The 13,609-nt window shown below is 33.7% G+C and overlaps 2 protein-coding genes across 2 annotated transcripts; one reads left to right on the top strand and one right to left on the bottom strand.

The window, feature by feature from the left end:
* Positions 1-3,183: 3,183 nt before the first annotated feature.
* Positions 3,184-4,544, top strand: LOC139876394 (uncharacterized). The gene is made up of 2 exons (XM_071863707.1): positions 3,184-3,383; positions 3,814-4,544. Exons 1-2 carry the CDS (start codon positions 3,209-3,211, stop codon positions 4,350-4,352), a joined length of 714 nt encoding a protein of 237 aa, XP_071719808.1. The 5' UTR covers positions 3,184-3,208; the 3' UTR covers positions 4,353-4,544.
* A 1,824-nt stretch (positions 4,545-6,368) lies between these two features.
* On the bottom strand, positions 6,369-10,798 carry LOC139841576 (putative respiratory burst oxidase homolog protein H). The gene is made up of 13 exons (XM_071831792.1): positions 10,489-10,798; positions 10,243-10,402; positions 9,842-9,890; positions 9,638-9,751; positions 8,736-9,536; positions 8,556-8,645; positions 7,993-8,108; positions 7,490-7,592; positions 7,314-7,384; positions 6,966-7,221; positions 6,729-6,857; positions 6,570-6,648; positions 6,369-6,478 (listed from the first exon to the last, which is right to left on the bottom strand). The coding sequence occupies exons 1-13, from the start codon at positions 10,796-10,798 to the stop codon at positions 6,369-6,371; spliced, it is 2,388 nt and encodes a 795-aa protein (XP_071687893.1).
* Positions 10,799-13,609: the final 2,811 nt, after the last annotated feature.

Here is a 13,609-nt window from a genome sequence, read left to right as displayed (position 1 = left end):
AGATTTGAGTGTATTAAGTCAGCTGTCCTCGTTAGTAACCTACAACTAGTTGTCCATAGTTAGATGTACAGAAATAAATCGATATATATATTATCTTGAATCAATCCACGACCCAGTGTATACACGTCTCAGGCTAGATCACAACTCAAAGTATATATATTTTTGGAATCAACCTCAACCCTGTATAGCTAACTCCAACATTACTGCATATAGAGTGTCTATGGTTGTTCCAAATAATATATATACATGGGTCGATATGATATGTCAAAACATTTGCATACGTGTCTATGGTATCCCAAGATTACATAATATATTAGAATACATGTATAATACAATATAAGTTAGCTAGGATATGATTTGTATAGATTTGTTAAACATTTCCCGTAGCTAAAAAGATTAAAAAATATCCAATCTTGTTTTACCCATAACTTCTTCATTTTAAATCCGTTTTGAGTGAATCAAATTGCTATGGTTTCATATTGAACTATAATTTAAGAATCCGAATAGAAAAAGTATAGGTTTATAGTTGGAAATTTAAGTTGCATGTCAATTACTAAAGGGGTAGTCATTTCGTCGAAAGAATGACATCTTGATGACCATTTTGAAAAACATACTTTCACTTTGAGTTTAACCAAGATTTTTGGATATAGTTTCATGTTCATATGAAAAATCATTTTCCCAGAAGAACAACTTTTAAATCAAAATTTATCATAGTTTTTAATTATCCAAACCAAAACAGCCCCCGGTTTCACTACGACGGCTTATATCCGATTTTATGGTGTTCATCGTGTTTCCAGGTTTTAAATCATTAAGTTAGCATATCATATAGATATAGAACATGTGTTTAGTTAATTTTAAAAGTCAAGTTAGAAGGATTAACTTTTGTTTGCGAACAAGTTTAGAATTAACTAAACTATGTACTAGTGATTACAAGTTTAAACCTTCGAATAAGATAGCTTTATATGTATGAATCGAATGATGTTATGAACATCATTACTACCTCAAGTTTTCTGGATAAAACTACTGGAAATGAGAAAAATGGATCTAGCTTCAAAGGATCCTTGGATGGCTTGAAAGTTCTTGAAGCAGAATCATGACACGAAAACAGTTCAAGTAAGATTTTCACTCGAAATAAGATTGTTATAGTTGTAGAAATTGAATCAAAGTTTGAATATGAATATTACCTTGAATTAGAAAGATAACCTACTATAAATAATAAAGGTTCCTTGATCTTAGATGATTACTTGGAATGGATTAGAAAGCTTGGAAGTAGACTTGCAAACTTGGAAGTATTCTTGATTTTTATGAAACTATACTTATGGAATTTATGAAGAATACTTAGAACTTGAAGATGGAACTTGAGAGAGATCAATTAGATGAAGAAAATTGAAGAATGAAAGTGTTTGTAGGTGTTTTTGGTCGTTGGTATATGGATTAGATATAAAGGATATGTAATTTTGTTTTCATGTAAATAAGTCATGAATGATTACTAATATTTTTGTAATTTTATGAGATATTTCATGCTAGTTGCCAAATGATGGTTCCCACATGTGTTAGGTGACTCACATAGGCTGCTAAGAGCTGATCATTGGAGTGTATATACCAATAGTACATACATCTAAAAGCTGTGTATTGTACGAGTACGAATATGGGTGCATACGAGTAGAATTGTTGATGAAACTGAACGAGGATGTAATTGTAAGCATTTTTGTTAAGTAGAAGTACTTTGATATGTGTCTAGAAGTCTTTCAAAAGTGTAAGAATACATATCAAAACACAACATGTATATACATTCTAATGGAGTCGTTAAGTCTTCGTTAGTCGTTACATATAAGTGTTGTTTTGAAACCTTTAAGTTAACGATCTCAATTAATGTTGTTAACCCAATGTTTATTATATCAAATGAGATGTTAAATTATTATATTATCATGATATTATGATGTATGAATATCTTTTAATATGATATATACATTAAAATATCGTTACAACGATAATCGTTACATATAAGTCTCGTTTCGTAATTCTTGAGTTAGTAGTCTTGTTTTTACATATGTAGTTCATTGTTAACACACTTAATGATATATTTAAATATCATTTTATCATGTTAAATATAGTGTATCAATATCTTAATATGATACATATGTATTTAGTAGACGTTATCATAACGATAATCGTTATATATATCATTTCGAGTTTCTTAACTTAGTAATCTCATTTCTTATGTATATCACACATTGTTAATATACTTAGTGAGATACTTACTCATCATAATCTTATGTCAACCATATATATATACCACAACATGTAGTTTTTACAAATTTGTAACGTTCGTGAATCGCCGGTCAACTTGGGTGATCAATTGTCTATATGAAACTTATTTCATTTAATCAAGTCTTAACAAGTTTGATTGCTTAACAAGTTGGAAACATTTAGTCATGTAAATATCAATCTCAATTAATATATATAAACATGGAAAAGTTCGGGTCACTACATCTCTAAGGTTACTTAAGAACAAGGTTGAAGAACTCGGAACACGGAGAGTTCTCGGCGGGACAATTGGAGTTCTCGGAGAACTCGGGAGAACTCGGTTGTTGACTTTTGTTAACTTTTAATATAACTATATATTTTTGAAAATATATATATATATGTATAAATTTCAGACTTTCGAGACAATATTTATGATTTGACCGAGAAATTCAATAAAATCGGATATTAGTCGAGAAGTTGAACGCGAAGTTCGAGAAATCGGTCATTGACCAATTTTTTTTCCGATTCATAAACGAGAACTCGCTAAAATTCTGAATCCGAGTTATCGCCGTATTCTCGACAATTTTTTCCATTTTTGCAACCTTGCTTAAGAGTCACCATATTTATTAGACTTTGTTACAAAATTTAATCACAAAAAATAAAAATAAAAAATAGAATCTTATGACTTTTACAACTACTGCACTTTCTTAAATCACTGATTTTACCCGGTTCAACGAGTTCGCTCTGGTCACGTGATGGTACATGCTTATAATTTCGCGCCTAAAATCGTTCAGAGGAACTCCCCAAAACCTTACCCTGGTTCTGCGTTTGTACCAGATAATATCAAATCAGCTTTAAAGCACATAGAAACGTACACACACACCTCCGATCAAAAAAACCCTAATCAACCGATCAGATGCAGCGGTCTCAGTCGAATAAGCAGTCGTCGCGGAAGAGGTCGATGTCTGTGACGGACATCGCCGGCGAACTTCCTATTTACAATCCTGATTCCGCCGTCGGCCGGAGAGAGAGTCAGAACTTGATCTCTAAAGCAGCAATGAATTACAAATTGATTCATCTAATTCCTCTTGTTGTCATATTCTGTTTCTTCATCCTGTGGTGCTTCAGCTATCCAGGTATCTACGTTTTACATTGCGTGTATATAAACATGTATTGATTTAGATACATGATTAGTCGTCTTACTATCGATTTTAAAGTCGATCTCGCTTAGGTTTTATCCTTCTAGGTGTGATTGTTGATGTGACTTAGCTGTTGTTTTGTATGTATTATTGTGCTTATACTTGCAAAACGACATAATATTGTAAAAATTACTTCAATGCTAGGGTTTATGATGAGTTGTTTGTGAATAGAACTTTCAGGTCTTATTTGTCTGACATTATATTGAAATTTGAATACTGGAGGGTGATTGTGGTAATTTTGATCAATCTGGTGATGTTTTTGGGCTATTAAATATATTTTTGAAGGTTTCTGCCATTAGTTTGTAAAGTACCAGAGATGTAAAAAATCTGATCTGATATTTATATTTGATAATATATGTCTTGTTAGTGGAGTTGGAAACCAAGGATGGAAGAACTATCTTTGTACCAATAAAGAACAAGAAGGCGCAGCAAGGGAGTGAAGCAACAGATGTTGATCTAACTGTATTGGCGTTAGAAAGTCCACCAGACGATTTCTTGTCGCTTGCTGATGGGCCATATGCATCGTCAGTTCTTGGTAATCAATCCAATGTGTCATTCTTGGAGTCTAAAGATCACAATGCGCCGTTAACAGATTCTAATGGCCAAAATGCGATGTCAACAGATGATCACGAGTCAAATGCATCAATTTTAGTTTCTCATGAGCTAACCACCCCATCCTCTGTTTCAAACGAGTCAAACACCTCATTCTTAGTTCATCATGTGCCAAGTGTCACATCCTCTGGTTCTCGTGAGCCTAATGAGTTGCTCTTGGATTCACACGAGCCTAATGTAGCATTCTCTGTTTCCCAAGATGCTGATCTCTTATACCCGGTCTTGCATGACTCAAGAAGTTCATCTCCAGGCATAAGCAAGGAAGCTGTACCGCAACCAAGTGGAGAAGGCTGATCAAGGTAAGGATCTTTTTTCATCTCTTCTGAGAGGTACTGTATGGGAAACTGTTAAACTGCTAAGTGTGTCCGCTTTCATTCATTTTCTGGTATGGTTAGACTAAAACAGGAGTATACATAGAACAAGAGTATATAAGTTCATTTTGTTATCTTTGATCTTTAGTTTACACACGGAATGTGCACCAAAACATGAGGGAAAGAGATAAAAAACAAGAAAATTGCTATCAATTTAGTACAATGCTTAATCAATTTTTTTTTCTTCCTTTTTTTCCTTTTTTCAAAACTTGCTGATGAATATGTTTGAAAGGTGGGAAACATTTTTCAAGGCTCCCCTATGCCATCCACATACGTGATGAGGGGGCTATACATGTATGAGAAACTAGGACACCCTAAAATTAGTCTACAACTTGATAACTTCTTTTGCTCTGAAATTGCCAACCCACGAGAAGATATTCTTTTCTATTTGCAGGCAAGACCCTGCAACAAACTTTCCTAGGTGCCTGCAATATAACAAAGAATCTGTAAAAAATGTATGTAATAGTGAAATGTAATGTCAATACGTAAACCACTCCTCTCCTGTGTTCTACTGGTATATATGCCTTGTTAAGATATGCCCGTTAAAACATATATTACTTTAAGTATTCTTTGTATCTAGTAAATGAGTTTGAAAGAAACATAAAATACATGGATGACATGTTTTTAGAGATCGATACATAGATAGTGTAAATTTACCTTTGTCCAATGACTACTGTCTTCTGTATTTAAGACCACAATTGTATCAATCGTTTTAGGAGATTCCATCTTCCATTTTCAATAAAAGTAGCCTTCTCTATGAAGAGTACATATCCTAATGATTTTTCCCCTAGTTTTTTCTTACCTAGTTGAACTCATGTAATACACAATAGGCTTCTGGCATGGGTTTCTTGTAACAGGCCTAGTTCATACACCTAATCTACATCATTATATGCTAAGGTATAACAGAATTAACTTATTAATAAAACTTTGTAAGCTCCCATTTTAGCAATGGAGTATGATGCTAACTCAGTTCACTTGAAGTAGTTCTTTTGATCAAATAAGGTGACAAGCAGAATATAATTAGGCGAGAGGGACTAGCATCTCATTTTCACAAGCATGTATGTTGGTGGTCATAGATTGAGTCTGGTAAAACAGTACGTGGTGTTAATTTTATATGCAATGAGCAGAAATGAACTTGTTGCTTGCTGCATGTCGCTATGAGATTTCAATAAGAAAATTATTGACTCTTTAGAAAGATTAATTTGCCAAAACTAAAGTGGAAAGAAACATTCATAGTTCACAAGCAAGGTATCAGGAAAATAGAGGCTGCTCTTTACTAAATTTATACTATCATAAAAAATTTCCCCTTACAAAATTCGCCTCTGCATACACGTATATATGCAAAGGCTACATACGATAAAAGCTCTAGATATAACAAATAAAAGCTAAGCATAAGTGAGGGGTAAGCACTATATTAGAGGCAGCTTTTAACCTGCATAAATCTGAAAACTGAACCCTTATGCATCAAATACCCTATCAAACTAATTCACCAAAAACATTTCGAGTCACAAGTACACATATACCGAATATGCATGTGCTCTAATTATTGGAAGAAAATCAAATGATTTGAGACGTTGTAGATCATCCATTGGTGTATGCATGATACATCAACCGTACGTTGCTTGACTTGTATGCATTCATGATGATTGATTCTGTAGTGTGTATGATACTCTTGTATCAAATGATTATTATTCATAAAAGAAATAACAATATTCTTGATGAAAATGGGTTTAAAATCGTCATCATCATTCATTTTATCTTTTGGATCAATGGAAGTGGCATGTATGATGATTCTACAAAACATGTGGATGCACAAAGCTCTGTTATGAAGGCTTTAGTTCTCAAAATAAGCAATGTAGCCCTCATAAGAACTTTGATAGAAACCTTTGAACTCGATTTTTCAGAATGAGATTGGTTAGTATACATCATTCCTGACTTTTTAGAAATTCTCCTTGTGAAAGTCAAACCGAGTCGTGCTTTGTTGGCTATGTTCTTTGCAGAGATTTTTTAGCTGTCTTGTAAGTGCTCGGGTCCCACAATAGAAAACACCTGAAGTTTTTTTTATAAACAAAGACTAATTACACGGTGATCACAAGCAGATACATGGTATTAGAAAATAGTAATGAGTGTGATGCATTACCGATTTTAGAACCCTCGTGTGTAGTTGCCAGGCTTTGGAATACCTTTTTCCAGTTAGGTCTTGCAAAATGTGTTTTAATCTGTTTTCGTTTATTTGTTATTAGAAGATAATTAATTTAAAGGAAAACTACAAATTATATTTTTTATTGAAGATTTATACCCGACTCTGGGAGACAACATCAACTCCATCTTTTGCATGCTGCAGAGACTGAACCATAGAAATAAGTGCAGATCTCACATCACCTTCTTCATACACACTTGTTAGGTAGTTATGCATTTCAATTATGTTCTGCAAGTCACATCCAATCAAAACAAATATTACCATCCATATCCGTATCCATATTTCCATATTCATTAATAAACAACACAAAAAAGCAGGTCAATTTTTATGACTCACATCGTGATCGTGTTCTGCAATTTCATCCATAACACCTTTGAACCATTCAAATGAACCCTGCTCCCTTGTTACCCAATAAAAGTAAGCTCTTTTATCAAGAGTTCCACCTGATTGTTTTAGTTGCTGTAGGAGGTCATTTAATATGCTGATGAATGGAGTGGCACCAATACCCAACCCAATCAGTAATAAAACATTGTAATGACTGTAATGTTGAGCTGGTGCACCATAAGGTCCTTTGATGTAGATTTTAGGATACCTACCAAAACAGATTGAGAGAACTTAACTATCATGATGTTATTGTAAGTTAAAAGTATTGGATTGAGTGATGCTAGGTTTTGAGATACTCACTTGGGTTGTGGTTCCTTTAAGGAGTTAGTTTCCTGTTTGACAAGATTTCCTTCAGCTGGAGGCTCAAAGGCCTGCATTTCTGCGTTTTAGAATTCTGATTAAGAGAGAACTATTGATAGAAATAGAATAGTACGTGAGTTGAGATGATTAGTGGTTTACTAAATAACGTTGTTGACCTTTGCAAATTCTTCTCTAAGTGCTTTTGTCCAGTCTCCCAATGTACGAATATGCACACTTAAGTAATCATCTCCGGGTGCAGACGTGATGGTGAAAGGATGCCTGTCATGATGAATGAAAATTTTTATCGACTTTGCTTGTTAATTTTTCGGGAGATGGCAAAATGGGCATTTCAATTTTGGGTCAAGACGCGTAATTTTTTAGTGCCAGCTGAGTCAAGTGGTCAACCCACAAATACTATCTCATCATCTTTTACAAGCTTCAATAAATAAGTAATGCATTAGATAAACTATATTAGTACTCTAATGATCTAAGTTCTTTGAATAAAATGATTTGGGAAGTCGTAAGCATTAGAGTACACTTTAGGCTACTTTCTACCCGCTGCTGATTTTGTTTTGATTATACCTGTCTGTGAAAAAATAATTACTCATGTTGACATATTCATAAGTAAATGGGTCGAAATTGCCACCTTTAGTTTTTAACATAAGAGCAGCATGGTTACCATTCGAAACGTGATATCTGTGGACACTGTACAAAGAGGTACATTCCACTCTTGTATCTGAATCCTGAAGGTTTGGTCATGTAGAGTGCTAGCACATTTCCAGTGTATATAGTGGCCTGCATTCATTCATAATAAAAAAAAAAAAAAAAAAAAAAAAAAAAAAAAATCGTTAGGAGTGCGTGACCCGTTTCCCCTAGCAAAGATAAGGACGAGCAATGGTGGAATCGGGAATTTTTTTCACCGGGGGCGAAATTTTTTTTAAAAGCGTTCACATTCACTGTAAATTTTTTTCTTCCATGAAAATACAAACTTTTGGGTCATGTGCTTTTGGGTTGGGGGCAAAATATGAAGGCTTTTGGCCAAAACACAACCTTTTTTTCTTCAAAGTAAATAGTCTAACAATGAAAAAGATGGAGGCTTTTGGGTCATGGACTATTGGGTTGGGGGCAAAATTAAAAAATCCAAAATTGAAACCTTAAAAATTTCAAATCCACTGGGGCAGGTGCCCCCCCTTCCCCACTCTAGTTTCGCCCATGAGGACAAGAGCATTATCATCGACTCACCTTAATGGTGTCAACGTGCATTATATGATCAGTTGTAAGGACTCTCTCACTTGCATAACACAGCATTGGAAGCAATAGATACATCCATGTCTACAAGTATATATATTATTTTTACAAACTATGGTCAAATCACATATACATGTTAGTAAGAGTGCAAAGATAAGATGTCAAGTTACATACCGTTTTCCTATACCACCCTGTAGTAAGCACCAAGAAGTATCCATGAGCAATGAACAGCAAGTAAACGATAATTAGCAGGTGATGAGTGTACCAAAACGAAGTAAACCCAGCTAAATTACTGAACGGGTGAGGCAACTTAACAACATTTCTTCTAAAAGAACTAGTAGCGAAAAGGAAACAAACGGACATCAAAATGATCATGATAATTCCCGTATATCCAGGTATGCTTAGTACTAGATCCATGTAACTTGGTTGCGTTGCAAATAAACCTCCAAAAACTCGATTAAACTGGTCTGGAGGACACCTTGATAGCCTTATAAAATTGCATCCCAGGTGGGCTATTGTGTGAACTACAGTCCCTATTACAATCGCAAGCGCTATTATCTTGTGGAAGTTAATGTTTTCGTCGACGGGTAATTGTTTCCCGAGGTACGTTTCTCGAATAGACGTGAGTGTTCTTCTGCATACTGGTAGGAGAATAATAGCCATGTTAAATTTTAGAGTCTCTCCTGCGCCTTTGGCCGTGCAACTACAGTACCCCAGGACTTGAAACGATGGCATTAGTGTATATTGATGAAATTTCCATAGGAACAGCGCTACGTTCATTTCCCAAAATAGAAATAGTACCCAAAATACTTTCCAATTCTCGAGCCCTGATTCAAACACTTTGCTAAAGAACTTTCTCATCGGGTGTCTGTAATTTTCTGGGATCATTGTTTTTGCTAAATCGGTCGTGTCATCAGGGTTCATTTTCTTTTCCTTAGAGGTCGTGCTTTTCAGCAACGTCTCGAGTTGCCACATCTGTTTTATAATAGTAGATAATCACATAAAACACATATTTTTTCAAGATGCACGTACATTATAATAATATAAGTAACATGCTGATTCGTCTAATATATTACCTCTATGTAGCCACACTGGTCAGGGTCAAGTCTTTCCATGATCAGGGCTGCATATGTTCCGGCATGTTTCTTGAAAGTCGAAAGCTTGTTGGCTGATGCACTCATAATTAAGACCTTAATACGCAGAAAGCTAGTGTGAATATAGATTCATTATTGATAAAATGAAGATAGACGATTTAAACAAAATACGGCACTTTTATATACCTCTTTTACATCCTCCTCCGTTAGCAACCCATCGCCATTTTTGTCACACCTGAATACAACTTTGGTTAAAATCCGCGATTATGGGTGGAAATTTGACTCGTTTATATGTATATGAGCTCATTTGGTTTGTGTTGTATCTCAAACGGACCAAATTGGGCTTATGTGATGGAAATCCCCAAAATCTATCTATTAAAGCATGAAACCTTCTAAAAGATTTTGGTTTTTAGAATATACAATCGAATTCTGTTTGTAATTTTATTGATTTTCATAGAAAAAAACAGCTGTAAAAAGTCTCGGACTCACTCGACCCGCCCATTTTACCATATTTAAATGTAACTTTCTACTTTAACGTTGTGCATGAAAAACTAGTAGAAGAAAACACAATCGAATCGAAGTTTTACATATCAAAGAAAATATGAATTCGAGTATCAAGGTCCTCGTTCGTCAAATCTTCCCAGAATATTTTCACTTGATCTAATGTAATCCCATTAGATCCATCTATCCCTTTTCGTCTTGCAAGTGCATCAAACAGTTCCCCTGCAAACTCCCCTTCTCCCATACCTACAAACAAACATAACCAAATTTAAAATTTTTACTACATTTATCATTCAAGATCCAAAAATGCGTACGTATTGAATAATTCTAACCAACGCATATCCCGAATTTTTCTCTAGGTAGTTTTCCATCAGATGAGAATTGTTGAAAGCGTTTCTCAGTAGCCATCCATGCATCGACTTCTTTCCCAGTCATGATTCTATCAAGAAAACGCAAGCCATTAAGACCTCTAGCCGCACCCGATTTCTGTCTTTCTAACCTCGCACCGTCACTTGGCAAATGTCTCATCCTAGCTGTTGTCTTGCTAGAGTTCCTACTTAGTCTACCCGATTCCGATAACTTCACTTCATCTCTAAGAAACGATTGAGTCGACCTGTCCCTACCTATTCCGCCGTGATCCATCTTTATTTATTCTTGTCAAATCAAATATTGATATATAAATGATTAGGTTAGAATTTGAAGAAAAATGATTGTTGCATTCTATAGTTATACTCTCTTGTACTTGGAGATTGATGTGTATGTTTATGGACCCAAATTAAGTGAACGAGATGAAGTTTATGAAAATGTATGGGAGATGAACAAGACGATTAATGAGGGGAAATGTTTATAATTAGTTTAAGAGAAAAGTATGCAATCCTAAACTATAGGATTTCAAAAGACTTTTAACAAAAATGTCAAAATAAATCCATTCAAACCTTTCCATTACACAAGTACGAAATAGAGGGAAACAATATGACCAATGTTGGTGCACAAACGGCTCCTGACTTTACGCATGATTGCAAACGATAATAAATATGGTTCTTCTTAATTGCAAATGACAAAAATACCCTCAATTCCTTATTTCTACTAGATTCTTTTATTACTAGTTAAAGACCCACGAATTCGCGGGGTTCTTTAAAAAAAATTTGTTATAGTAAAATAGATACGGAGTTTTTATATGAGGATTGATTATTACACATTTTATGAATAGTGATATGTTGAACTTGAAATAAGATGAAATACTAATCAAATGAAAATTTTAACACTGCTGGAACACAAAAATGCATTTCAAAATAAAATATCCGTTAAATAGAATCAAATAAACGTTATATAGGTATAGTTTTTCATTGGTGATTGAACAATCTCAATCTATTGAAGTAGTTGTGAAGTGTGAGTAATGTCATCGATGCTTGTCTTATGGTGAGTATGTCTTGAATTTTTTTCAAAGTAGAAATACGTAAATCATCGGCATGTAAAAAGGGTGAAAATTGATTAAATGAGAAATCAGAAGTGTTGAACAATTGATCGTAGTGTATTAAAATGTATTACGTAATCAAAAAAAGGACTACATGGTAACCAAGATCAAATCTCATCTTATAATATGTAGGACTGAAATACGATCAAGATCAAATTGCATCTTATAAATTGCTAAAATAACAAATGCTTATGACTACACATACATATCAATTGATCACTGTTTCGAAATTTTGAACTCTGGGTGTTTCACCAAAACACCACGCCAATTTAACCATTTTGAACTCTGAGGTTTTTCACCATTACGTTCTATTCAATTATCATATTTATTGGTGGAGATCTTATTTGAAATCATATCATCATATTATATTATGAAAGATTAGATTATCATTTAGTCATTTACCAAAGGTATATGGTATATATATCTAAATTGTAACTACACATCTAACCTCAAAAGAATATTAAATATGTATGAATGTTGGAAATACAATATCGAACAAAAATTGCACATGGACGACTTAAGGTGGTCACCAAGCATAACTTGCTATATTACTTGAACCCTCAATTTGAAGGCATGGTTAAGTTGGGCAACATTTATAGAGCCCATTAAGAAATTGAAGAAAACAAATAATGAAGATTAACATATCACCAAATAAGTGAATAAGTATTCGTAATTAAAAAAAAAAACCAAATGAGGTGCATTCCCAGTCAACATATATGGATTTACAAATTGACTTCTCAAGATCATAAACTACTCGGTACCTTTAAATGCAAGTTGACGAAGCTTTGTAGGCATTGTACTTAAATCTTTAAATGTAACTTCCCTACTTTTAAATATGGATCACATTTTCAGGCATTGGATTAATTGTGGGAACATTAAGGTCACATTTATCCACAAGTAAAAATGCATTCTGAGGAGCCTGTAAGAAATGCAAAGTAGTTATCATTAAGTAACAACGACATAGAAAGCACATCAGAGTGGAAATTTCAACCCAATTTCTAAACACACTATATATATATATTTATATAATGAATAAATAGCTTAATTAAAAGAAATGTTGAATACATCGCAAATGTATATTTTAATGTTTAAACCCTTTTGAGTAATACTATCTTTGAAAAGTATTAGATAGATAAATTATTGAGTAAAGGAAAAGATTATACTAAAAGAGTTGATAAACCAATCGAAACCCTAGGATACATCTTTACCTATGTTGACCCGTTAGACAACCCACCTGACCCGTCCATTTTGCAAACATCTAATGAACACAAAAAAGATACAAATGTGTACCTTGGATGTATAACATGCTGCTTTTGATAACTACTCACCATCTTCAAGCCCTATCACAGTTCCTGAAGGACACAACTTATCGAGCCCAAGCCCAAACACCACGTCCCTATGAAAAACTAAAAACTTGGGGTGCTCAATAAGTTCATATTATCCAGGCCAATAAGTTGTAGTGACCCGAACTTTACCATGTTTATATATATTAATTGAGATTGATATTTACATGATTAAATGTTTCCAACATGTTAAGCAATCAAACTTGTTAAGACTTGATTAATTGAAATATGTTTCATATAGACAATTGACCACCCAAGTTGACCGGTGATTCACGAACGTTAAAACTTGTAAAATGATGACATATATATGGATATATATATAGTTAACATGATACTATGATAAGTAAACATATCATTAAGTATATTAACAATGAACTACATATGTAAAAACAAGACTACTAACTTAATGATTTTTAAACGAGACATATATGTAACGATTATCGTTGTAAAGACATTTAATGTATATATATCATATTAAGAGATATTCATACATGATAATATCATGATAATATAATAATTTAAAATCTTATTTGATATTATAAACATTGGGTTAACAACATTTAACAAGATCGTTAACCTAAAGGTTTCAAAACAACACTTACATGTAACGACTAACGATGACTTAACGACTCAGTT

Source organism: Rutidosis leptorrhynchoides, chromosome 1 (assembly GCF_046630445.1).
Source record: "Rutidosis leptorrhynchoides isolate AG116_Rl617_1_P2 chromosome 1, CSIRO_AGI_Rlap_v1, whole genome shotgun sequence".
Lineage (NCBI taxonomy): Eukaryota > Viridiplantae > Streptophyta > Magnoliopsida > Asterales > Asteraceae > Rutidosis > Rutidosis leptorrhynchoides.
Note: the sequence above shows the minus strand (reverse complement) of the source record. Positions and strands in the feature narration are given on the sequence as shown.

Excerpts from the sequence above, each read along its gene's own strand:
- LOC139876394 (XM_071863707.1), top strand. The coding sequence starts at position 3,209 with ATGTCTGTGACGGACATCGCCGGCGAACTTCCTATTTACAATCCTGAT. Across the intron at positions 3,384-3,813 it reads GTGGTGCTTCAGCTATCCAG|TGGAGTTGGAAACCAAGGAT; the intron begins GTATCTACGTTT and ends ATGTCTTGTTAG.
- LOC139841576 (XM_071831792.1), bottom strand. The coding sequence starts at position 10,798 with ATGGATCACGGCGGAATAGGTAGGGACAGGTCGACTCAATCGTTTCTT. Across the intron at positions 10,403-10,488 it reads AAAATTCGGGATATGCGTTG|GTATGGGAGAAGGGGAGTTT; the intron begins GTTAGAATTATT and ends GTTTGTTTGTAG. Across the intron at positions 6,479-6,569 it reads ACACGAGGGTTCTAAAATCG|GTGTTTTCTATTGTGGGACC; the intron begins GTAATGCATCAC and ends AAAAAACTTCAG.